A 26,363-nucleotide genomic window follows, 5' to 3' on the forward strand; every position below is an offset into this window, starting at 1 on the left:
GTGGAAATGGGAATCCCTCCAAGAAATTGCTTATCGCCTCTTCCCTTTGGGGCCCAGAGCCCTTATTGAAGTGTTTATAGTAGTCGAGGAACCTGTTATTTATGTCTGTCTGCTTGTATAGGGGCGTCCACCGGGTCAACTAATTCTATGATGGTATTCCCTCTGCGGGATGGGTTGGCCAGCCATGCCAGTAGTTTGCCTGCCCTGTCCCTTTCCGCATGTGTCCGATCAATATACTATTTTGCAATCGAAGCATCTTAAGCGTTCCTCCTGGACCGCTACTTCCTCCTTTGCCTCTAGTAGCTCCTGGCGGAGTTCCGGGTGCTCGGGAGTCTCACTTCCAACTCTCGTAGCCCACGGTCAGCTTTCTCAATGTCACCGAGTAGCGTCCGTCTCACCCAGATTGATGCTGCCATGCATCTCCCCCTTATCACTGCCTTGAAGGCCTCCCATTCCACCAGTCTGGTGTCCGTGAAGTGGGCGTTATCAGTAAAGTAGGAGGTGATGTGACCCCGGATCTCTTGCTGAAATACCTGGTCCACGAGCGCCTCTGGCCTGAGTCGCCATGTTGGAATGGGCTGGGGCAATGCTTCCAACTGCACCCTCACTAGGAGGGGATTGTGATCTGATATTGTGCGAGTCAGGTACTCCGCTCCTCGCATCGCGATGTGCATGTCTGGAGTGCAAAGGACCGTGTCAAGCCTTACGTGGAGATCATGTGCATAGGAGAAGTAGGAGTATTCTTTGTCAAGTGGGTGCATTCATCTCCAGGTACCGGGTCTGCCAGTCCCGAAAACCCCTGACCGCCTTATGTATGGGAGAGCCACATAGCGGAGGGTAAGAGCGGTAAAGTTCCGGGTCTGCCACACAGTTGAAATCTCCCCCTATAATGATTAATCCCATCATATAAGGTGCCAATACCCTACTTATCTTTTCCAGGAAGGCCGCTTGGTCTGTGTTCAGCCCATAAAGGTTGATCAACTGTAGGTCTTGTCTGTCCAGTCTCCCTGTGACTATGAGGTACCTGCCCTCTGGGTCAGCTTTGTGTCCCGTGTGTTGAAAGGGGACCCCCGCCCGCAGCCAAATTAATACTCCTCTCATGAACGCTGAGAACAAGCTGTAATAGAGCTGGCCCCTCCACCTCTGGTGCAGCACTGCCCCCTCGGAAGCCAGGGTGTGTGTTTGAACATTTTGTGTTGCCTGTGCATGGAGTGCATTCCTCTTATGTTCCAGGATATCAGGTTGTACGTTACTCTATCCCCCATCTTCAATTATTTGTCTCGTTTTCCCCCTGGCCCTCAGGCCGCGATCCCTCAGAATTCGGGTTGCAAACTCTTTCTAGTCCTATCTCTGGTGGCCTGCAGCTCCCCGAACTTAAAACTCTAAAAAAAAAAAAAAAAAAAAATCCCCCTCCCCAGGACAAGCGAGGTTCTCTCCCCCATCCAAACTTTGCACTCAAGTGCAACTTTTACACAGTTCCGGTAGTGACGGGTTTGGCGCCTACTTGGGAAGGAGCCACGCTCTCCTGCCCCCCTCCCCCCCCCCTTCGGGTCTCCCCCACCCCAGTGCTTGTAGGCTTGTAGGATTTAACCAGTGGAGCAAGTTCCTAGATTCTCCCAGCCCATCCGGATGCATGATTAGTGTGCTGGGTCCTCCCCCATGTTTATCAGTTTTTGCCTGGATATACTTGCATATCTCATGGCACCTTCACACGATGTCCGCTGATCTGGGGGTAAACGTGTGGAAGTTCCGGACTGGATTCCCTCACCTTGCTTGTACTGTGCTCAGAGTCCAAGTCTCTTAGGTCTTCTCTGGATGCTGAAGCTGCGCCCCGTCGTCCATGTGCACTGAGGGATGCAATCGCCGCCACCGTGCTGTCCCTCTCCCTCTGCGTCTCTTCTGCTGTGGGATGGCTCGCCGGGTTTCCCTCCATTCCCTCCAAGTCGGGCTCTGCTTCGGTCTGTTCCCTCCTGTCTCTGGTCCCCGTTGTCCTGCGGGTCATGCTGGTCGATCTATTCCCACACCTCCTGTGGTGTATTGAAGAGCTTGGTCCCACCTGCTATTGACAGTCTTAACTGGGCCGGGAATACCATTGAGTATTGGATATTCAGTTGCCTCAGCTTCCGTTTGGCAGCTACATATGATGCCCTCTATCTCTGGACCTCTCTGGAAAAGTCAAGGAAGATCCTGACTATGTTGTTTGCCACCTTGAGCTGCCCTTTCCGCCGGGCCTGTTTCAGCACACGGTCCCTTGTCCTGGTAGAATAGTAAGCGTGCCACCACCGGTCTTGGCGGCCGTCCCAGTGGGGGCGCTCTTGTGGGAACTCTGTACGCTCGCTCCAGTGCAAAGTATTGGGATAGCCCCTCTTCTGCCACTTCAGTGCGGATCCATTGTTTAATGTAGGCCACCATATTCTTGCCTTCGATTTTCTCCGGAAGGACTATTATGCGTAGATTGTTGCTCCGTGCTCTGCTTTCGGCGTCTTCCGCTTTAAGTTCCAGTATTTGTACTCTTTTCTCCATGTCGGTGAGCCTTTGATTGGCCGTAACATCTGGGGTTTCAGTTCTCGCACTTCTCCCTTGTTGAGACCCGGTCTGCTAGCTTTCGGTGGTCCGCTCTCAATAGACCCAAGTCCTCTCTGAGGGTATCAATTTTAGTCTCCACCACCGTCCGCGATGTTTCTATGGCCCGGAGGATGTTTGACAGAGATGGGTCTTCCGGCGTCTCTTTCGCTGCATTTCGGCCCACTGTTCTCGTGGACGTGCCCCCCCCGTTTCTTCTCCCAGCAGTTCTTGCTGTTCCTGGTCTCGTCTTTTCGTGGGTTTCCCCATGGTGGTTGCCTCCTTGCAATGGGAGCCGCGCTGTGGGTTTCTTTTGTGCTACCCCTTGTGGCGGTCACCAGGCCGTGGTACCGGTTCTGGCACTCCTCGTGCCGTAGTAGGGCCCCGTAAGTGCCAGTCCAGGAAGGAGCTCTACTATGCAATCGTCATGTTTGGCTCTTTTCGTTCTCCGGCTGCTATGTGCGTTGTTCGGGGACACGGTGTCTGATTTGATTTAGCCCGCCGATCTGGGTTCTACTCAGGTATGGGTCCCAGGAGGTCCCAAATTCTTGTGCTCTCTTACACCCCCTTGGTCACCCCTATGCAGTGGTTTCAGGTCTTTGGAGTATGTCACACAGGCCTGCCTTACGCTTGTGCTTTCACTGTTCCCTCCGTGGGCCTCAACTCTCTCAGCCCCAATTCTCGCAGCCCCTGGTCGGTCTTCACCTCTCTCCCTCTTGTTCCCAGTTAGCGATCCGAGGCTTGCCCACCGCCTTATGCCGGCTGCCGCTGCTTCTGTGCTGGATCGGGTAGTTAGAGGCTACTTTCAGCTTCTGACCGGGCTCTCCTGATAGTCCCTCCAATTGCTCCAATGGGGCAGTCTTTCGCGCCCTGCTTCGGGAGCCCCCTGCTTTCAGACGTCCCGCTCCTGGTTGGGCACCGGGCCCCCTCCTGATGGGTTGAGTGTAAAGTGACCTTCTACCTTGCAGCGCTGTTTCCCAGCTGCTTCTGCCTCCTGCGTGTGCCAGGGTTTTCTCCCACCCTTCACTGGTTTCCCCCCACCAGTGGGGTATCTTGTGTGTTTTGCGCCTGCAGAGGGGGCCTTTCTGTTGGTTCTGGGCCTCGCTGAGCGTGATCCCCCCTCCTGCTCCTCTTCTCCACAGTGCGCCCCGACCCAGAGGTTAGAATCCCACCGGCGGGCTCTGTCAGCAGCTCCCCCTCTGCTGCGGTATTTGTTATATTGCATGGCTCTCCGCTTCAGGTGCCCTCCGTAGCCAGACCTCAGGTGGTCATGGGTCGTCCCGTTCTCCCTCCTGTGGGTCAGCCCGTTCTCCTTCCCGCTGCGGGGACTCATCGGTGAATGTTGTGGGCTGCTCCCGTTCCAAAGGCTGCGGCCGGTCTCAGCTTGGCGCCGCAGGTGCCATTTTGTCTTCTCTCCCTCGCAGCCCGGTCTCCGTCAGCTTCGCGGGTCACTCCTGCTTCGTTCCCCAGGTTGGGCTGCGGATCTTGTCTTGACCCGCACCTTCCCTCTACAGGGACTCACCGGTGGGTGCTATGGGCTGCTCTTGTCCCGAAGACCGCGTCCAGCCTCATCTCTGTGCCGCAGATGCCATTTTTCCCTTTCCTCTCAGTCTGGTGCCGGGCCACCTCACGGCTTGCTCCTGCCTCGCTCGCTTCCCCGAGTCTTCTCCCTCGCAGCCCGGTCTCCGTCAGCTTCTCGGTTCCCTTCTGCTTCGTTCCCCAGGTTGGGCTGCGGGTCTTGTCCCGCACCTTCCCACTGCGGGGACTCACTGGTGGGTGCTATGGGCTGCTCTTGTCCCAAAGACCGTGTCCAGCCTCATCTCAGCACCGCAGGCGCCATTTTTCCCTTTCATCTCAGTCTGGCGCCAGCCGCCTCACGGCTCGCTCCTGCCTTGCTTCCCCGAGTCGGGCTATGGACCTTTCGCTTGTCCCACTTTGTGGAAGTCGGGGGGGGGAGGGAGGGAGGGGGGTGGATATTTTATTCGCCACTGGGCCCCCTATGAACTGCAGGATGGCACTAGATGGGGGATTGCCGGAGGGATCTTGGGATTAGGCTTCCTCTGCCTTCGGCACCCGGCCACGCCCCGTTTAGTTACAGACCTCATGATGATGAATGGACGAGTCATCAATATGAGTATTGGGACCGTTAATGTGCAGTTTTGGCAAAGATCTTCACAGCGTGTACTACATAAACTGAACTGTTTTGTGAGATGATAAAGAGGTTCCTAATCTCACTTATCTATCAAAGATCTTCTACACCTGCCTTTCATTACAACCCTCATAGTAACGCTCTCTCTATGAGACGAGTTCTGTATGCCCTGATGACAGAAGTTATTAACTCAACTGAGTGAACATGAAAGGATCACAACCTAATCTTGGACTTACATAGTACATGTACATCTCAGCAATGAAAACAATAACACACTTAACGTTACTCACAGGTGTAGTTTCATGTGTCAAGAAGCAGGAACAGAACCTCAATGATCTGACAAAGCCTAGTGTCTCCTACCAAACAGTCCCAGTGCCTCCCCAGAAGGCGCTTTGCTCAAGGAAAAGGCCTTTGCTGTAATGTGCAGCTAATGGAGGCACTCTCATAGAAATCTGTATGGCGGCTCAAGTTCATGGTCCCCTTAATCGAAGGCTGGTGTGAACCTTATGCAGTGTTTTATATATCTCACTGTAGTGGTATCTGTTACACCAACTGTCTTTCTTTCGCTGCCATGACCTGTCTCATACTGCTTGCTCTTTCTGTGGTGGCATTTTTCGCACCACTTGCTGTCTCATAATGAAATTACACTGATGTCTTATTTTCATCTCACTCTGCCTTTGCTGCCCTGTCCCTTTGTTCACCCATCTAAGTTTTTTGCATTCTTTCTCCACTGTCCATTCCCTCTCCCTTTCCCCTTTGTCTTTTTTGCTGCAGTACGCAACGCCGTTTCGATGGAGCGCTGTACTTACCACTCAGTACATCTTGAACACCAGTAGAGGGATATTGCACTAATTTTCTGAGCTGCGGCTACTAGTGGTTGAGCTCTGTCTGAGAGCTGGACTGATGGTAAGAGGCTAGGGTGACATCTTTAATACGTTATCCTGGGACTCTGCAAACATTGCCTACCATACTTCCCCCCCCCCCCCCCTTGTTGCTTCTCAGCTTTCACCTCCTTCGTTCAGTCCATCTGCGCCTCTTGCCGTCCACTCCTGGATCCCTCCTCACAATCCAAAACTTTAGAAAGAGAAACGTGCTACTTAACTTCTGTCCTCTCAGATCCTGCATCTTCTCTGACCCACACTTGTTACTTTGAACTTCAGCCGTGGTTGCTGGACTGGAAACCAAAATTAGCCCTGGCAAAAAGGTTCAAACCAGCCCTTTACCGTTGTCCTCTCTCTCGATCCACATTCCTCGTCTCTCGGTTTTCTTTTTTTCCCTCTCTCCGATATTTTTCCATACTCCCTCTTGCTTTCCTTCCACCCTTTTCCCATCACCTCCATCTCTCTTCCTGTCCTGTCTCATCCTCTGCTCATTCCGCAGTGCCAGAGGATCTGGATTAGGGTATGGCAGACATGGAGTGGATGCTGGCCCTTCAACATGAAGCGAAGGCATCCAGAAATGACAGACTCAAACTACACAAGTTCAACTACATTTACCTGACCCCAGTCTGTGTCCTAGATGAGAGAACAAGGAAGACTCCTTATATCACACAGTGTGGACCTGCCACACGATCTAGAAATACTAGGAAGTGATTACTAAGCAATCAACAGGTAAACAAGCCATAAATAACATTGAGGTTGATGCTAAATATTCACCAATACACATGTAACATGCACCTTTACAGTGTCGCCCTGTTGGGGTAGATTCAAGCTCCTTACCTGGAATGTCAATGGGCTAGGAAACAATGTTAAATGGGAGTTGTAGTTTGAATGCTCAGAAGGAAAAAATAGACTTGGTTCTTGTATTCACATTTAAAGGGGTGATAAGGACCTGCTACAATATCACTAACTGTTAGTCAAACTGGACTTGGTGTTGGATTGGAGAAACAGCACCTAAATGGGGAAGCCAAGTGGTACCTACTGTAGGCGCATGGTGCTTGAACATGACTGATGTATATCTGCTGAGAGAGTGAGACTTCAGACAGGAGTATTGCCAGATTGGGCACTGTAGGCATGTACATAACAGGAAATAGAAGACCAGCAACAGTACTGGTTTCAATTGATATTATGTTAATTAATAAGTTCTCAAGAATATGGAGAGGTAGGTTACCATAACTCTATATTGCTAACTTTTGCATTTGTTTCTTAGTTGACACAACAAATATACTTTTTGTTATTAAAAACAAAGATAATCTGCTCCCATTTGTAAATGTCAAATGCCAGAACTCAACCATCAATCAACATACATGCTGACTTCATAGAGCCAGTGAAGTGTCAATGCATAATGAACCACATAAAAGGTGAAAAAATGTACTACATTTTCTAAGTAAACTAAATTGTGATAAATATATTTCACTCATGGCTCATTATTCGAGCTATTGAGTTAAACCAAGGAAAGGAAAGATTGGTTACCTTCACTGAAACAAATTATGCCCAACAGAACCCATAAGATAGGGCATCTGCTTCTCTCAAGGAATCAACGAACAGACAATATCCAACTCTGCACAGATCTCATGTTCCTTAACTTCTCACAACTCATATTCCATAATGACCAGTTATCACCAAGCTCACAATGGCAATAACCATAATAATTAACAAACGCAACATCTAATAGAACTCATTAAATAGAATTCTGCCCATAGATCTGCTACAGCTAAGATATACTGCATAGCTTAATATCACCATAATAATAGAAACACCCACTCTTTTAAACCTATACAACTTTCCGTAACAGCACAAAATACACTACACCCCCCCAACACCATATCCTAAATCACCACTGTTGGACCTGGCCATCTCTGTAGGGTAACCCCTAAACCTTTTTCCATTATCCTCCGCCTTTTTTCTGAATTAGTTTTTTTGGGCTTTAGGACTCTGTGCTCTTCACCATGCTAACCAATGAGAAGGTGCTTGTCCTCTCACCTTTAAACATGGTAGAATTGGCTTACACCCATATTTAATTTACTTATGTTCCTGGAAAAGAGGTGTCACTTGTCACATAACATCCCACCCCTTGCCCCCCCCAAGTGGTGAGGTCATGGACCCTTGGTGTGACCTCAGAGAGGCTGAATTAAATATTGTGTCACTCGCACAACCCACCAAAGCAAAATTCTGTCAGCCTGACCCTTCACGCTACAGGATCAACTGCTCGTGAGGAGTGCCACCGCTAGATACCAGCCTAACCGTTTGCAGCGACAACAGGATCGTCGCAGTACAGCAACGCCAGGCCTGCTCTTTGGCTACATCTATGTTCACCCATGACGCTTCCCAGCTCCTCGTGGCCCCCTTCACCGCAAACAAAACTCTTCCCGCTGAACTGAGAAGGCAACTTTTCAGCGGGACTAACCTGGACCCTGTATATGATCTGCGCTCAATCGCGGTTGGCATGAACTTGTATCTTTCTACCAGTCTTGTACACTCCGATAACCGCAGGTGGTACTTTGGGCTTTTTGGAGCGATTTTCACTTAGATTTTTAAAACTGCATTCCTACGGTTATACAGATTGGATTTTATTTGATTCGGTCTTTATTTAATTATTACATTTTGCTCTATTGTTCTAAACTGCTTTGAGATTTTTCTTTTGTTTTGTTTTCACTTCACTACCGTTTGAAGTGCTGCATAAATACTTTACACATTGCCTCTAAGTTAAGTCTGACTGCTGTGTGCCAAACTATCAGAGGGTTGATCACATGTTAATTTGGGATTTGCTTGATACTTCACTCCGACAAGAACTGTGGTTGCTGCTTGCGAAGGGTTTCACCCCCTCAATCAGTAACCCAATTTCTTACAATCACAGATCGCCTGGCTCAAGGATACTGTGGATCTTCAACAAGATACTACACTACTACTCAAATCATGTGTTTAGCATTAGCCGGTCGCCGCATACCCGAGATTATAAAGACCTTCAGCCATATGCATCAAACATTATAATGCTCTGCAGCACATGACTAAATCATGCACATGAAACTACTCACACACACTAGTGTCTGAGCTGAAACTACCAGGAATCCACGAAACAAAGTTATCAAGGTCTCCAAACACTAAATGCACTACAAGAACATATTAATGGCAGGACGCCCACTACACAAATCACCCTAGCTTAACATGACATAACTGGATATGCCTCAAGTACTCACTCGAAAGGTTCGCTGGGATCAGTGTTCTGAATTTCACTAGGGATGGGAATTCGCTTGTAAAACATTTCCCAGTCAAATGCTCCACGCATCGCGTCTCCAGCCTGTGTTTCATAGCCAAAGTGGTCATGGTCAATAACATCAATCATTGGACACACAACAGTCTTGTGGTTCTTAGCAATGGGATCTAAAAAGCAGAACAGAAACACATGAACGAACAGCAACAATAGATCCTTTCACCTCATACATATCAAGATTGCAAAGCAGTACAATTTTGAATATTGTTCACTTAATGACTGACAAAGCCAGATGCAGATAAATTCACTCATTCTCCATAGAGACTATAAAATGAGCTTGGGGTCTACCAGAGTGATTTACTGATCTAAAAAATATTCTTTCATCAATTTAAGGATGCCAAATCAACTACATTCCTACCAACACTGCTGATGACCTGTGAGATACTGGAACCAATCCTGCTATCCTCCTGGTGTTTGAGATAATACATACCTAGTAGGGGTGGCAGCCAGTTCACGTTGGCTTCGCAGTGAGAGTCCAGAAAAGTAATAACATCTCCTATCGCCTCCTGTGCACCCAACATGCGTGTCCTGATCAGTCCTTCTCTCTTCTTAGTTCGAACTATTCTCACCTTGGGCAAGTCCACCATATAATCCTCCAATCTTTTCTTCAAATGCTCTGTGGAAAGGGGAGAAAACAAAATTCTGGTACTAAAATTAAAAAGAAGTGTACCTAGTGCCTACTCCAACCCTTTCTGTAATAAGATTTGCTTATGTGCAATGAAAATCCTGCCAAGCCATTAATATTATAAGAAATGTACTAGTAAACACATAAGATACAGTTACTTTGGTGGTCACCACATGCAAGATTACCAGCAGTGATCACCTTAGTGCATCAGGCATGGTCGCCAGCAGTAATGTAAGAAAGGCTTTGTCAATGTGGAATGCTTCTACCTGGGTAAAACTTAAGAGCCATAGAGCTGCAGTGCCCATAGTACAAAGTTAATCCAATTATTAAAAAGTCTCCCCAAACACAGTTTGATTTTCATCACTCAAATATCAGCTTTAAATATATATTAGAAGTTCAACCATTTTCCCCCAAACATCAGCTTATGAGTTCTGAAAGTACATACACTATCATCTTGAATACACACTTTCCCGTTTTGGTATACATACATTAATTCAACCAAGCAAAAGCTTCTAATGTATTTCAGTGGGCTGTACAGGACAGCTACTAATAGCTCATGAGCTACTCGGAGAAGCATGGCCTACACAATACCTTGTTACACAGTACCCTGATGATTTGATGCTAAGTAGAACTGTAATCTATAAAAACTGCTTGTAGAGAACATAGACTAGACAATGAATTAAATCTAGGTGCTGACATAGGAGGTAAACAACCAAATCAATGGTATTCATATTTTCAGTCTCTGAGCATTTGTTTACTTTGTGTCAATAATCCACTTTACAGCCACATATTAAGCAGGAAGATGTGTACTTATTAGTCAGAGGACAAGACAACACTTTGTACTTTTCAACCTTGTGTCCATCAATGAATACTTTTTAAAACCTGGGTCTAAAAGAGATTCGTGTAATTTTCAGCTATGAGTAAGCAATACGTTGTGAGCGTTTTTAGGTTTTGGTCGATCACAGAGCCTGTGCAATTTTCACTTCTGTGCCAAGTATGAAGCCCTGTATTTTAGAAGTTGTGAACGTTGTAGTCATGGGTCGAAAATAGAGCTGTGCTGATTTTCAACTAAGGTTCTGGGTACGTTTTCAAAACAAGCGAAAGACTGTGTATTGTTCAGGCCATGTAAGGTGGTAGCCTAACTGTAGGCATGTGCTTCCAAAATGGCCAGGACCGGGCGAGTACTTCCTATGGTCACACATTAGTCAAAGAAAGCGCCCAGCATAGAACCCAGTCCAAATTCCCTCAGTCTGTCGAAGAGACCTTTGCAGAGTGAGGGTAAACAATCCTTTCACCTGCATGCAGAAGTGCTCACCAATTCTATAGGCACAGAAACAGTTCGGCAATAAATTGGATGTATTAGCCATTCTACCCATAAAACACCCCCCTTTTTGTTTTTAAGATTTTATGTAAACCTAGGGTACCCACAAATACAGTGTATTTCTATGGTTTATCCTAAGGTATTTTTAATATCTGGTTCTCCGCCCTGTACAGAAATCATACTCTATTGAAGAACTCTCACATAGTGGAGGTTGAGTCCACCCTGGTAGTATCATCTGGGGAAGGAAGCCAGTGATGAAGCATGCCACATTACGTGGGTGAGGCTTCTTTATCCAGAAAAACTGGATCTGGTTTCATAGCATACGGGAGCCAACACAGAACAAACAATATTTTTCATTATTGTCACTGTGCCCTGCACCTGTGTGTGTGGCAGTAAACCTTCAGCCACAGGCTTAAACATCCTCAACAACCTTATTACGCATACTGTAGGATGGAGTCCTTTATTCTGCTGTATTCGTCATTTGGCACACTCTGCCCGACTCCTACCTCATCCTACTTCTACCATCACTTCTCTGTCAGTGTCAGTGCCCCAGTGCAGTTCACCTTCATACCTCAGAGAAAATGTATCTGATTTCATATCACTGAAAGTGCCTTGATGGTTAAGTTTATTCCAGTTCAGTCTTGCTTACATTATTCTCCTGCCTCCTTACTTGTACAGTGATAGTAACATTTAAAAAAAGTATCGACGGCAAGAACAAATTGACTCTGGAAAACCATCCCATAACTGCTAACTGGAGAAGCAGATCAAGCAAGTCACTTTAGAGAATAACTGTGCCATTTTTTCAAATTATAGTAAGCATTGATGGTATAGCGTGTATTCTATTCCACCTAAACAGGTAACTTTGAAACATTTTTATAGAATTGACTACTCATGATGGTTTCCTTAGAATGGGTAGATATGAAAAAACTGTTGTAACCTGTTGGAGGAGGTCCCTGGTAATGGAGAACCCATTGACCCAGAGCAAATACTTCTTCATGAAGCATTCTGTGTAGCCTCCTCATGACACACACCTTCTAATAGTAACAAAACAAAAAAAAAAGAGGATGGACGGAATGCTGAAAATGGTGAAACATTCACCTCCAGTCATAGATCTGGGCTAACCCCATCATTTTTTTGTTCACCATGCCAACCCTGTTTGGACCCAGCCATATGGAAATCAGTCTTGATCCTTCTCCCCATGGGAACAGTGCAGCCCGACCTGCCAGGCCAGGTACTCCCTGGAAAACAAGCATCCTGGGACCAGTTTCGAGGTATAACCCCTCATCAGCCAGGCTAGCTTGAATCCAGTGGCAGTGTGAGCATGAGGCCCACGTCTGGGAATACCCTTCCCACTTAGGGCGATTATACCAACACAAAGATAATGGACAGAATGTTGAATATTGTCAAACATTCACCTCGAATCACAGGTCCCAGGGTGCTTGTGTTTCAGTTCAGGGAGGACTTGGTCTGCCAGTTCTGGCTGGACAGTCCATATGAGGTGATTAAGCCGATTTACATATGGCTGGGTCCAAACTGAGGTGTTATAGTGAGCAATGGAACAATGTGTTGGGTAGCTACCCTGAGCGACTGCCAGTAGTTAGACAAATTGCACGCATTCCTCCCATCACTTTTTGTGCGTTTCATCCACCTTCTCATATGCATAATAGATAGAAACAGGAAACCTGCTAAGTGACGCTGCCTTTCTGCCACTCTGCACAGTATTGTTCACATATTCACTCACTGTAATTTTAGGTCTATGTGTGAACGGAAACCCCTCTATATTTCCCAAATTTGCATCTGCTAGGTCAGCTCTGAACCCAGGACAGCAGCACCGGTGAACTGCTCTTTAGAAGTTGTTCTTCAGCATGGGGACGTACTGGGCCTACAGATGCTTTAAGCACTCTGATAATTTGTTTAATGAAAATAGAAGAAAAAAGAATTTGTAAAGCGCACTGTAGGAAACTGGTATTTTATGTAGTATACCAAAACAAGGTATACTATGTAGAAAGTCCTGACTGCCCTTATTGGCTTACAATGCTTAAATTAATAATCCCAAATGTCCCCTCCAGCGATTGAAGGCCGACGTCGCGAGGTGGCGCCGACTTCCGCTCTCGCCACTCGGACGGGCGGCATTGTTTAAAATGATGTCGCTACCTCGCTTTTTATACGCTTTGCAAAATACTCTAGATGTCATGCCAGCCCGTTATTTCCGGGAGGTGGAGGGTCTTCAGCGCCAACTGTTTTGGGACGGGCGGCCGTGGATTGCTCTCGCCAGGTTGACGCTCCCTTGGTACGATGGGGGGGTCGCCCTCCCCGATATTAAACAATACTATTGGGCGTCTCAGTTGGCGTCGGTCAATCACGGGATATACGGTCCTGCCTTGAATCCGGCCTTCGAGATGGATACATTTCTGCTCCCGGGCGGAGACTATAATAGAGCGCTATACTCGGTGACCCCGGACACGCGGTTGAAAGGACCCACGCAGGTTGTGGTACGTGTGTAGCACGCGGCGAATGCTGCGATGGGGTGGAGGGATCGTTTGACTCGGGCGACGCCGTTGTATGCCTCTGCGCGGTTGGGCTGTTTGTGGAGATCGAAAGGCTTTGAGAAATGGGATATGATTGGTATACGTAAGGTGGGTGATCTTTGGGCGAAGGGGTCATTCAAAACGTTTGAAATGCTTAAAACTGAATATAAATTAAACGATAGAGAGTACTTCCGGTATGCTCAAGTCTACCATGCGCTATGTTCGGCTTTTCCAGACGTTGCTGCTATCCCTGAGTGCTCCCCACTGGAGGATAGAGTGTTGGATGGCTACGTGCCCGACAGCACCATCTCTCTGATTTATAAGAAACTCATTAACGACCGCGCAGACTTGCTGCTCCGTCTGCGGGAGGCATGGACGGGCGATGGCTTGGAACTGGACGATGAGGACTGGGTCTCAGTGGTGGCCTCCCCGAAAGAGGTGGCGATCCCGGCCCGCTTACGATTCGTACAGCTAAAGATCCTTCATAGAGTGTATGTCACTGGGCCTGGTTTGCTGCGCATGGGTTACTCGATGGATGGACTGTGTAAGCAGGGATGTGGCCTGTCGGGTACCTTTCTCCATATCTTATGGGAATGTTCGGAGGTTGTACGATTTTGGAACGGTATCCACACCGTAATGGAGGAGGTCACGCACGTTGCTCTGTTGCCAGAGGCTAGGAGGTGTTTGTTGAATGTCTGGGAACCGAATGATTGTAATGCGGCACAGACGCAGTGGGTGACCTTGGGGTACATGGTGGCTAAGCGTAACATTGCACAGCTGTGGGGCTCCCCGAGGCCGCCCACGATCGAGGTATGGAAGGAGAATATGGACTGGTGTATGTTCAGGGAAAAGACGGTGTATGTGGCGAGAGGCAAGCCAGGGAAGTGGACTAAGTTATGGGGTCCATGGAATTTATATCGAGGACGTATCTGCACCCCGCCTCTGCCATTAGAAATCGATATTGCTTTGTCCCCCTAGCCGCGCATTCTGCGGGAGGGTGTGAGGTGTGTTCCATGCTTTGCTCTCCCGTTGCCCCCCTGTACCGCTTCCAGACAAGAACTGCTTTGGACACTGTACGTTGTTCCCCGTCCTGGGAAGAGCACGCTACTATTTCGGACTCTCATTGCCTTGAGTGTGTTTTATATTTAATAAAAAATGAAACTGTTTATTCCGATTGCTACTGGCCTATGGCCGCGGCCTGTTACATGTGCTTACGAACTGCCGGGAGCTTTGCCTCTGGTTCAGTTGAATGTGTGGTGTTGCACTGCGGGCCCTCGGGCTCCATAGCGGCCGGCCCTGGTGGTTGTAGGCCCTTGTCTGTATTTTATTGTGTACCAACGGTTTCTAATAAAAATTTTAACAAAAAAAAAATAATCCCAAATGCTCTCTTTTGTGGTAGTGTGGGCAAGCAGTTTAGGCTTACCAGAGGGTAGGGTTAAGCATTTGTTTAACACACAGAGTCAATAAATGAGGGACACTTAAGAAGAACTCGAGACCAATTTTCGAACAAGAACAGGTATTTTTATATTTATTTTAACAAGAACTCCGTAATTGGGTAGGTACTTTACAGCTTATCAACTTTTGCAGTTAAGTTTAAATGTCACTCAAAAGAGTTTTATGCTGTAATGCTTTCCTATGGAGTTAGTTTTGGTGGGCCAGGGAGCTCGGGTGTAGAGGGCTTTAGTCGGTTGGTGCCCGTGCGTCAAAGGCACCTATGGTTTTCAGTCAGACCTGCAAAGAGGGATAAACAGGGCAGATGGGCCACTGGTCGGCTGGTAGGTCTTTGCGGCGCTGGAGTCTGGATTGGACTCAAACAAACTTTGGTTGCAGCAAGGGGTCTGGTACCCTGGGCATTGGTGCAGGGCAGCTACGGTTCGTCCTGGTGTCTTCACACTAGGTGGAGAGACTGATCTGTACTCCTGGAGCATGGTGACCTCCTCCTGGGTGGCTGCTACGTCGGTGGACCCAGTGGTCAGCAGAACGGTGAAACGGACATTGCGGTCGGCGCCTGTAGGTAAGTGGCTCCTCAACTTCGAGGGAGATGCTCATGGCTTGGCGAAGTGCTGGAGGCCATCTGAGGCTTTTGGAGGATGCACAACTTCAGGACAAGTCGGATTTTTCTGATTGTTGGGACCGGAGCAGGCAGGCAGGCAGGCAGGCAGGGTTTGGCGCCAAAGTCCACCAGCAGTCTGCAGTTCTCGCTTCTTTGGCTCTTCTTGTTTCAGGGGAATCTGCGTTCCTGGTGTCATGGGGCTACCTAAATACTCAATTTTGGGGCGTTAAAGGGAGTGAAGGGCAATAGCCAATGTGCTACTTACCTTTGGGTCACTACACCCCCTTTATGACCACTTCCTGTGGGTAGTGGGAATAACACTGTCCCAGAATTCCTAATTCCACCAAAATTAAAATGGTGGAGCCCGTCTCTCGTGGGGTACATCGGGAAGCCCACCTTGGGGGTGTGACTGGTCTGGTAGTGCACAACGCCTCCTTGCATAGCTAATTTCCCATCTGCCCTGGTGCCAATTAGGCCTCAGGGCAGGTGGTGGCATCTCACAGGTCTGGGGGAAGCCGGGTTCACATATCACAGGCAGCAGGGGCCTTGAAGTCTCAGGCCCTGGTATGCAGATTCAGTAGGCATCCTGCTGGAGACTGTGTGAACACCTTCCTCTGGAGCAGGCATTGTTTCTGGCCTCAGACAGTGCAGGCTCTCAACTGCAGGGGGGGTCAGAAACATGCCTGTGGTGGCAGGCTGGACGATACCAGTCAGCCCACACACTAAGAGGTCAGTAGGTTTTCAGGGGGCATCTCTAAGGTGCCTTCTGGGTGCATATCTTAATAAATCCATTACTGGCATCAGTATGGATGTATTACAACAATGTGTTTCATATAAAACACCATAGGTTTCAGTGAAGCCATCATGTAGCTGTGGAACTGGTAATGACCACTGCCCAGCACGTATACTAAAGATGGCTTCCCTGTTCACTTGTACTATTTAGCAATTGAACTAAACAGCACAGGGGCAAATCTGCACATGCAGATATGTCCTCAAATGTAATATAATACATTCTGCCTTAGGGCTATAAGACCTGCAGTAGGGGTAACTTACATATATTGCATGTAGTGTCTGTAGGCATCGCACACAGGGTGTGTGCCATGTCGTGTCTTCACATTTGGCTGCACCATTTCACGCAGCCTGCAATGGCAATCTGCATGAGTTTGGCGGTCGATCCCTTAGGGTGGCACAATACATGCTACAGTCCTAAGGGACCTTCTTTAGTAACCATGCCCTAGATACCAGGGGTACCATTTACTAGGGACTTACCGAAGTGCTAAAGGTCTTGCCAACTGGGGAACAATTTCACATTTACCTTGTTTTAAGGAGAGAGTACTTGCACTCGTGACCTGGTTAGCTGGAACCCAGTGCACTTCAGTCAAAACTGCATGAGATACCAGGCAAAATTGGGGGATGACCATGTCAAAATGGGGCATTTTCCTACACCCACTAAACCCGAAGGTATCAAAGCAATAAGCTATTTTAGAAACCTACAACATCCGTAGCGAGGAAAGGAGGAGGAAATCTCCCAAACAAGGAAGCTAAGAAAAGAAAAGCCAATATTTAAAGTTTACGAAAAGCAATGAAGGACTCACTTCCTGAGATTAGGATCAGAAGGGTGTTCCAAAGTTTTGCATCCACAACGGAAAAGGAACGCCCCCCCCACAACCCCCCCCTCCCCCATCTAGCTTTGCAGATCCTTGGCACCACCAATTTCTTCCTGAGTGGCCTACTAGGCACATACCATTAAAAAGATGACCTAATGAGCTAAGGTCTCTTATGTTGAAGTGCACGAAAAACTTTACAGAGGTTTTAAAAATCACTCGCTTCCTCACTGGGAGCCAGTGAAGGGCCTGAAGGCCTTCTCTGACAGATGTTTGGGAGTGTTCGAAATGAGATATACTGTTGCGTTTAGGTTGACCTGAAGTTTGTTAAGTGAAGAACTATTTATGTTTAGATATAGTGCATTACACTAGTCTAAACAAGATGTAAATCAAGGCCATAGCCGCAGACTTGCATAGCTCTTTAAAGATTCTGATGATGTAGAAGCAGGTACTTGTTACCCAATTGACCTACATATTGGAGGTCAAGGAACTGTCAAAAAGAACTCAAAAATTCTTAGCTGAATCCACAGGTTCCGGTAGTGGTCCACAAGATTCAGGCCACCACAGTTTTGACCAAACAGACTGTTGTTCTCTGAAAACCACTACATTGGTTTTGTCAGCGTTTAGTTTTGAAAAACGTTATCTTTCATTCAGATACTGATACTGGACATACACTGTTAAAGGTAATCAACCATCAGTGGTATGTTATCAGTAACTGACAAAATAATTTGTGTGTCATCTGCATAAGACAGAAACTGTAACCCAAAGGTTTGCACCATCGGCGCACGAGGGAAGACAAAGGTTGAAAGCTGCTGATAGATACAGCATAACCAGAATGGCAGCCCCACCTGGTCCACCTGGCCTCTGATACAGTGCGAGGCTGTTACAAGTGCGGATTCGGTACTGTGTCCACTCCTGAATCTGTTCTGAGAAGGGTCTAGTAGATCATGATTTTCAATGAATCGCATTAGTTCCTGATTGATGTATTTTTCTAGAACATTTGCATGGGTGAGCAACAGTGAGGCAAGGAGTGTGTGGAGGAGATATAATGGCCGCCTTGAGAATCAAAGGCTCAGTTTTGTCTACTATGTCTATCTCAGAAACGTAGCATGAGCACGGCAAGTCTCATATTATGCCAGAATGATTAATCTGGACTCCGCTGATTATCCTCATTAGGTTTGCTCCTACAGGACTCGCTGCTTCTGGCCCAAAAGTGATGACAATTACATGGAGGCGGGCATTTGTGGCTGCGAAGGCAATTTTCAAAATATGGCAAGAACATAATCTTCATCATGGAGCAGGCACAACAGTGCAGGTCTGTAGAGGTTAAGCATTCCTCTGAGTCGGCCTTAGTGTCAAAATGTCACAACCAGCTGAGACGAACTGGCATTTAAAACTGAAGCATATATAATATCAAGGTAGACGTTGAGAGGGGGAGAATGTGTAAATAAGAAATGTGTATGGTTTGCACTGTTGTCTGCTCATCCCAGAAACACTGATGCTTTCAAATAAATTGTCTCAAATGACTTGCACATTTAGAAAATGCAGAATCACACTCTCTAGTCAAGTGGGTAAGCCTAGAATATAACTGTGATTAATATCTACACTTTTGATTAGTAGAACGTCCCCTTTATGCATTACGCAGTACAATCTAACAGAACAGGTGGAAAGGGTCGAGGCGCGTGGGGGTAATCTCCTTCCGTCTGTACTGAGCAATACCTTTTCCAAACATAAGCCAACTCCAGTTCCCAGCCTAGATCACACTAAAGTTCGTTCATCAACCATTAACTTAAACAGCTGATTAAAGTACTTGGAAGAAATTCTTCACATATTTGATTCTAGTTGGCTATGTATACAGTACAACATACACCCTAACAAGAACTCAATGCTGGGCAATGTGGAAGAAGCGAGGCACGGAGCGTAGCGTACCACCCACGGTGGCCCCACTGGAAGCACTACTGACTGGAAGGGGACGTGGCAGAGCCATAACCTACCTCTATGCTGAGTTAGGGGACACTGTAGGGGGAACAGGAGCACTTAACGACAGGTGGAGCGCCGTGCTGATAATTGATGTGCAGGGCAAGTTGTTGGCTGCTTGCAAGGGTAAGGGGTGGCGTGGCAAGGGGAGGTGAAGAAAAAAAAAAAGAAAAAAATAGACTTACCTCTCCACAGCTGTGTCGCTCCTCCGTTTCTCTTCCCGACGAGTCTCGGAATGGAAGCAGGAAGCACGCAGGCTCCACTAAGCCAATCACAACACTGCCATCACCAGTGTTGTGATTGGTCTGAGAGCTGTGGTTCGGTACTCAGGCGGGAACTGTGAGCCTATGCATGTTCTCCACCAGGCTGGGATACAGCCTGGTGGAGAACATGCAAATTGCACATGACTGTTTGACTGGCCCAAGACGGCCGGCCAAACCGCCAAGCGCACTTAGAAAGTGCCCCAAACACTCCTCCTCCCTGTGCTCTGTGAGCAGCCCAGACCTGCCCCAAAAACAAAAATGTCTCAGCAGGGAAAAATAACATTATAATGTGTTATCATTTTATTTTTATTTTTTTGCACTGCTAAAAAGCAGTGGGGCAATGCTCATCCGTCTTAGCAGAAGAGCCACAGCTGGGTGCCACAGAACGCTCATTTATGACTTGTTCAGTTCAATTACCTCCATCACATTTACCTGTCCCTGGAGAGGACAGGAAAGATATACCTAGGGACGAGGAGTGAGTGCCCCAGGTGCAGGAGGGCCACTGCAGATTTTCTGTACATGGTTTGGTCATGCCCGGTGATATCAGAGTTTTGGATGCAGGTGGCATAGAGTGCATCAGGGGAGACAGAAAGTCTGCCCCTACTGGATCTCATCTGGTGCCTACTAGAAGTAGGTCCCATTACCAGATAAACGAAGGGTTGCCTGTGGTTCCAGAATCTGGCCTTGGTTCTAAAGAAAAGATGCATAGCTATGGCGTCGAAAACAGACAATGCCCCTTCTCTGACCCATTGGCGGACTAAGATGGTAAAGTAGGCCACTGCTGATTTGCCTGTATAAGGGGCACTGCGCGCAGGGGGGGAGGGGGGTGGGGTGGGATATGGGGGCTGTTGGGACTCTTAACTGATGCAACTAGATGTGAGGTCTGACTAGCGTACCCCATGAGCGCACTCCTCTAACCTGGAACAGATGAGTGGTGAAGTAAAGGCACTCGGCCACTGTGGTAGTGCATGAGGTCCAGATGACGGGTAGCTCATGAGTAGATACCCCACCCGCATGCCGTGAGCAAGGTCACTAAAGTAAGGAGCACCCTGGAGGGCGATCCAGAGACTTCAGGGGTACAAACCCACGGAGGCGGATTGCCCGTAGGAGAGCTCCCGGCTACATACAGATCCTGCTCGGGGACTGTTTTTAATTTTGCGATTAACTTGAGCTAGTGGATGCGTTATATACACCGATCCTCAAGCACTATCTCGATTTTCCAATATCATCCGGGCGATTAGGCTGTAAAAAAAGTGCCGGCTAGAGAAACCTGGGACCAAAGAAATTGATGAAAAGGATGCTACATTAAAAAGCTGATCCCTATATTTAGTTGCTGAAGATATTTGGAACTACTGACACCTGAACTATTTGGTCTTGTGTGTTTGTTTGGAGGTTATTTTGGCCCAATTGAGACACTGATTAAGATTTTTATGTTGTTGTTGGGAACTATGTGTTTTTCCTGAAGAAGGTGATGGTCATAAACTAGTACCCACCGAAACGCGTTGATGCACTGAGGAGAAGAGTCTACTCTAAATCTATGTGGACAATTGTATTTTATATGTTATATGAAATAAGGCTTGAGATGATTACAAGTGATTTGTTAATTTAGTAGGACTTTTCTAGGATTTTGAATTATTTTCCAACTTGTTTTTCCCAATCCCTAATATAATGAAAAGATCATTGCCACTGAAAATAACTTTTCACTATTGATTTTAACTGTTTTGTTCTGTATGTAGTTCAGATAAGGACTTTTAAATATCTGTAGGAACACTGTTTTTATTGACATTTGTATCTGAATAAATTTGTAATTTTCATACCAGGTCTATTCATATCTTTCTGTCCTATGGTTGGCATACTGGTGACTTGAGGTTCCATATGCAAGTGTGGTGTGTGAAGTGTTTATTAACCCAAAGTTTTTTTTTTTTTTTATGACTTAGGTCTTTTTGGTACCCTTCTCCTTTGGTTGTTGGGTCTCTCACTTGTGTTTTGTGACGGGGCAGACAGGGGAATGGGATTAGGAACCACATACATATGGTTTATAACTGCTGCCTCTTTTTCTTTTATAAATAACAGGAATACGGTTATTGCTGATCCTTTCGTCTTTTTTGCTGCCGCGAGGCCTGTAAATGTTATACTGTATCTCTTGTTTGCGCGGCACGAGGTTCATGTAGCCGGCTTCCCCCTCTGACGTTTGCTTGACATGTGGTGTATAAGTGGATTTTGTACTTGCTCAAATTAATAAACATATTTACAAAGAGCTACACTCAACCAGAATCTCATTCACAGGATCACTAGCCCTGTAAATCTGCATGCCCTCGAACAGAAAGTATTTCAAGCTTTATTGAAAAATTAGGAAGTTGATTTCATCCAGTTCAAGCAGGAACACGTTTCATACAACAACCCAAAACAAAAAAAAAAAAATTTTGTCCTTCTCCTTCCAAGCTTTTTGGCACGAACATCAAAGACGACAATTGAAACACATTAACTCTAAGGCTGTATCCGTAAAATTTGCTAAGCAGAAACGAAGGGCAACCAAAATGGAAAAGACAGTGCATCACACAGTCATTTTTAATGCCACCAGGATAGCTTCAGCCTCTCCTAAATGTAAATACACTTTTTGTGAACCAAACTCACTCTAGTTGTAGAATTATGGACATAATAACAGTCTTTGCAGAGATTCTACATAAACGGTGTCACGAATGCAAAAATGCATTTCTCACCATGGGTTTCTTAGAAAGTTTTAAGAGAACCGTAACACGTCCAAGGGACCGGAAAACGTCTTAAGAACCTTGACATGGAGAAAACAAGCATTAGCATAGCCAATAGGTCTCGCCTTTGGGACCTTGCAAGTAAAAAAAAAAAACTGAAGTGCAAGACTAAACGTTTACATTTACTGCATGCTAAATACGAAAGTAAATGTAAACATGCTTGTTTACCATGTTACATAAAACAGCATGGCAGCCGTGCGACTTCAGCAATGTCCAAGGGTCACTGCGTATAGTCAAAAGCGAGGCTTGTTTGAAAAGCATGAGGCTTGCAGCTAACGAGAGAGGCTCTGGGAGCCTGCAGGTAGTGCAAGATCTCGGTGGTTAATTAGATTGTCTACGTTTTGAAAATTGAACTGCGAGCATCTGTAGATAAACCTATTGGTTGTGCCATAATCACAGAATAAATACGCAACTCTGTACGTTTGAATCAAAGTATGAAACGAGCGGATGTTTCAGCCACGATAACAAAACATATTTTCTGATCAAAGCATTCGGGTTTGGATCCAGTATTGCTTCGGAGTCCAGTTATCCGATTAGCTCTCGTAGCATTTTTGAGTAAGGCCACTTGACAAGGAACTCGGGAAATGCCTCTATGTTCCCATTCAAATGCACCAGACTACATGTTATTGGAGTCACCTGAATACAAGCACGCGAGTGGTGCGCGCGGCACAGCGAGCGATCTGTTTTCAATTATCGCGCCCGTGTTTGGGCACGATAATTGAAAACAGATGTGGCCTGTGCAGGTAACCGCAAGCAATAGGCCGTGGGCGGAGCAAAGGCGGGACATGTACCTGTCTTTGCCCAATTGCGTGCTGTCTTTCTTAGAAAGACGCATGCAAAGCCCAATAGCCTGGGAGAAAAACATCACCACATGCACAAGCGTGTGGTGCGCTTTCTAAAGCCCATTACTAAAAGTCGACCAGGCTCGACCTAAAAAGGCCCTCAACACAGCAGAGATTTGATTGTTCTGAGAGACAGAGTCAACCAAGACTCAAGGTTTCTGACAACATCTCCAGAAGCAGCACAAGTGCCAAATGATGTAGGTCTGGTTTCGCAGGCAAACACCGCACTTGGGTAGAAGAATCTCAGACTTTTCATGGTTTATCTGTGGGCAGCTGGAGCTCATTCACCATTGTATTGTATCCACGTCCAAGGGAGCAATGTGGAGAAAGCTTTCTCTCCACTCGAGGCTCAAGTAAATGTGGGCCTCATCTGCATACATGTAAAAGGACAAGCCTATCCCAAGCAACAGATGAGCCAGCAGGGTTAAATAGAAGATAAACAACAGAGGAAATGGAGAGGACACCTGTGAAAGGCCCCTCGGGTCTGATTGGAGAGCAAAGTAAATGAGTCAAATTCCACCCTTGTAGTCTCCTATTAAAAGGGCTCAATCCATTTAAGTGGATTATATATAAACAAATTTAAGCATTAATTTACAGTAGGAAAACAAAAGACAGAAAGGAAAACTGAAGAACTTCAATCACTGTATCGGCCAACTATAACTGCCCCAAAGAATCCAAACTATGACCAATGCATCCCCATAGTCAACAAGGAAATTGTTAACAATTGCTCAAAAAACCAACTGTTCCCATCGAGGGAAATCATTTGCCAATCACTGGTAAATAGTGAGATTATTCGAAAAGAGACAGTTACATGTAATCACAGTTCTCCAACATGGCTTTTTATACATAAGAGATATCTCACAAATCCGTTATCAACAGTACAAGCTACTGATGTTCGAGGCTGAAAATGTTCAGCGCACGTTCGCAAAGCAAAGGCTGGCGGGCAAGGGATTAGAGCTCTTGCTTCAAAAAACATGGTTTAATAATTTCCTTTGATCACAGGAACTAATGAACAGCTGTTAAAATAATATGGAGACTCGAAAATCTCCGTAGCTGTCACAGCAGTGCATTTTTTTATAATCAGGAACCCAAAAGGAACTGTAACTTGGAATGAAAGTAGACTTTAAGCACTGCTGAGCTTCTATCTCACATATTCAGACTGTTTGAATTAAAAAAAAACAGTAAGTTTACAACCTGACTTAATGGAAGGCGACTAACAGAAAAAGTAGAAAATATATTCAAGGAAAAGAGTAAAATCTGAATACTAAAAGGACATGAATTAATAATGAAGGGTCTACATGTAAAAAAGTGGGGTCAAAAGAATTAGCAAAGGACTTTCAAAGTTCGTAGGTCAAACCTGAAACTTCAGCCAATTGTGAAGTTGTTATCATGGGGCCCAGCTACATAGTTATTGTCATGTAGTGCAGCAGACACCAAATAACCTGCGGCTGCAGCATTCTGACATTAAGAAAAGAGGAGACGATTGCATGGCTGTCAGAATAGAAAGAGAGACCGTTTAATCACGGTTTTAACCTATAAAGACAGTACAAACTCTTGGTTATAAACAAAGAATCCTGCCTTCAACATTGAGATAGGAGTCACCGTACAGATCAAGCAAGTTTGTTCAATCTACACAAATGACCGGATACATAAAACATGTGACCGCCTATAGAAAAATTCATCCAGAACGCTGGTTACTGTACTCCAAGAGTGAAAGTGATGACTGACCCAGTCGAGCCTCTAGTGGATCTTCTAATTCCTAGAGCAAACTACTATTGTTATGTGCCCAGGTTAGGCCCATTAGCGAAGTGGCTCATTTTTTGCATTGTCCTATTTTTCACAATAACATTTCTGCTGTGACATTTTGCACATATTTACGTGCATGACAATGTTGGATTTGTTTCTTCAAATGACTGTTTACACATCTACCTTCACACAAAATTATCACAATGCTGCGAACATCATGTACAAGGCCCTTCTATGCACTATGTACAAATGTTGGTCTATCTACAGTCATGGGGCGAAAGGGCTATCTACATATCCATAACATCACTAAACTATAAGCACATCGCAAGGCTGCTTTCTATTATAAATATAGAGCATCCCATAAGATTAGCAGAGGAGGCACTTCAGCGGACACCGAGGGTCCCTGCATGCTGAGGCTTCACCATGCAGCGGCCTGACATCTCCGTGAGTGGGTGTCCAGTTTGTGACCAAGACAGGCTCCTACATTCTCGCAGACAAGGTAATGGGGTTGGATCGTTCCTTGAGGGGATTCTCAAACACAAACTCTAGGTACACTCAGAGTAGGGTTTGCAAAGTAGGAGTACGCCTGGTTACTACCTTGTATCATATGCCTGCATATATACACTGTTGTAGCACCATGGTAGAACTGTATATACTATTTACTCTTTTGGTGCTTGTAATCGCTTTCATCTGCTTCTGTCTACTGATCATCGCAGCACAAATATTCCATACAAGAAGAACATTGGTTCAATAAATATATTGCAAACATCTCCCTGTGTATTCTGTATTTTTCTCTGAGCACACATAAGCACGAGTGACTGAGCGAAAGGTCCTGATCGGTTTCCACGATCCCTGAGGCGTCAGGGTTGTCATTTTCTGTGGTTGCCAGAAACTATTAGCTCCCTGGTAAGTTTAGGAGGGGCTTATAGTGGCACTGTGATCTAGCTGGTTTCTAGGTCAACATATCCTACAGGTGTGCCCGGAATCAATCTAGGTAGTCAAAGTTTATGTAGTCCAACAAACGTGCAGATCCTACGGATTAGTATGAACTACACAACACTATGATATTGCTATGTCTCAGTGTACGAAGTGCGGGTTCCTGAAATGCATTCACCATGAGATCTGTAGAGCCTATGGAGTATGATTAAGTGTTTTCAGAAATACAGAAGGAAACATTTGAACTTATGGGAAGAATGGATGGATTTATTTTTGTCCAATATAGCTTTAGCCAGATTTCAGACACTATATAAACAGCCTAGTGTGCATCCACAGTCTACTTCCCTATGGGGAAGGATTAAATGCTTCAACATATTCGAAAAGAGGATGAAGTGCCTATGGTGCATGGCTGTTACCTGAACAATTTAGAACATTGGGCTTGCTACAAAGGTTGGGTGTTAAATCGATATTGCAAAAAGAAAGCAAATGGTAATGGCATGCCTGCAAAACGTATAGTATGTTTTTGTGGAAAGGGAAGCTTTCCATATGTTAGGTGAATATTAAAGAGATACATTTGATACAATGGATCTATCTGCAGTCAGAGATTAACTTGGAAAATCATAGGTATGTGGGATTAAGGACCAGAGATACTCATAGCTACTCTAAGGGAAAAGGTTGAATTCTACAAAATTATAATCATTGTGCAACACATGATGCTATGTTGATTGCTTGTTTGAGAAAAGCAGCTATGGGGAAATGCAAAAACCTCATAGAACACCT

At 46.0% G+C, this 26,363-nt stretch overlaps 1 protein-coding gene across 2 annotated transcripts in view; it reads right to left on the minus strand.

Moving 5' to 3' along the window:
* Positions 1 to 26,363, minus strand: part of GALNT10 (polypeptide N-acetylgalactosaminyltransferase 10) — a 553,591-nt gene that overhangs the window by 209,550 nt on the left and 317,678 nt on the right. For both annotated transcript variants that reach the window (XM_085617641.1, XM_085617642.1), the window contains 2 exons: positions 9,351 to 9,536; positions 8,847 to 9,030 (listed from right to left, as the gene is read on the minus strand). In XM_085617641.1, the coding sequence (XP_085473767.1) occupies positions 8,847 to 9,030; positions 9,351 to 9,536 (370 nt within the window). The remainder of the gene's footprint in view (positions 1 to 8,846; positions 9,031 to 9,350; positions 9,537 to 26,363) is intronic.

Source organism: Triturus cristatus, chromosome 7, assembly GCF_964204655.1.
Source record: "Triturus cristatus chromosome 7, aTriCri1.1, whole genome shotgun sequence".
Lineage (NCBI taxonomy): Eukaryota > Metazoa > Chordata > Amphibia > Caudata > Salamandridae > Triturus > Triturus cristatus.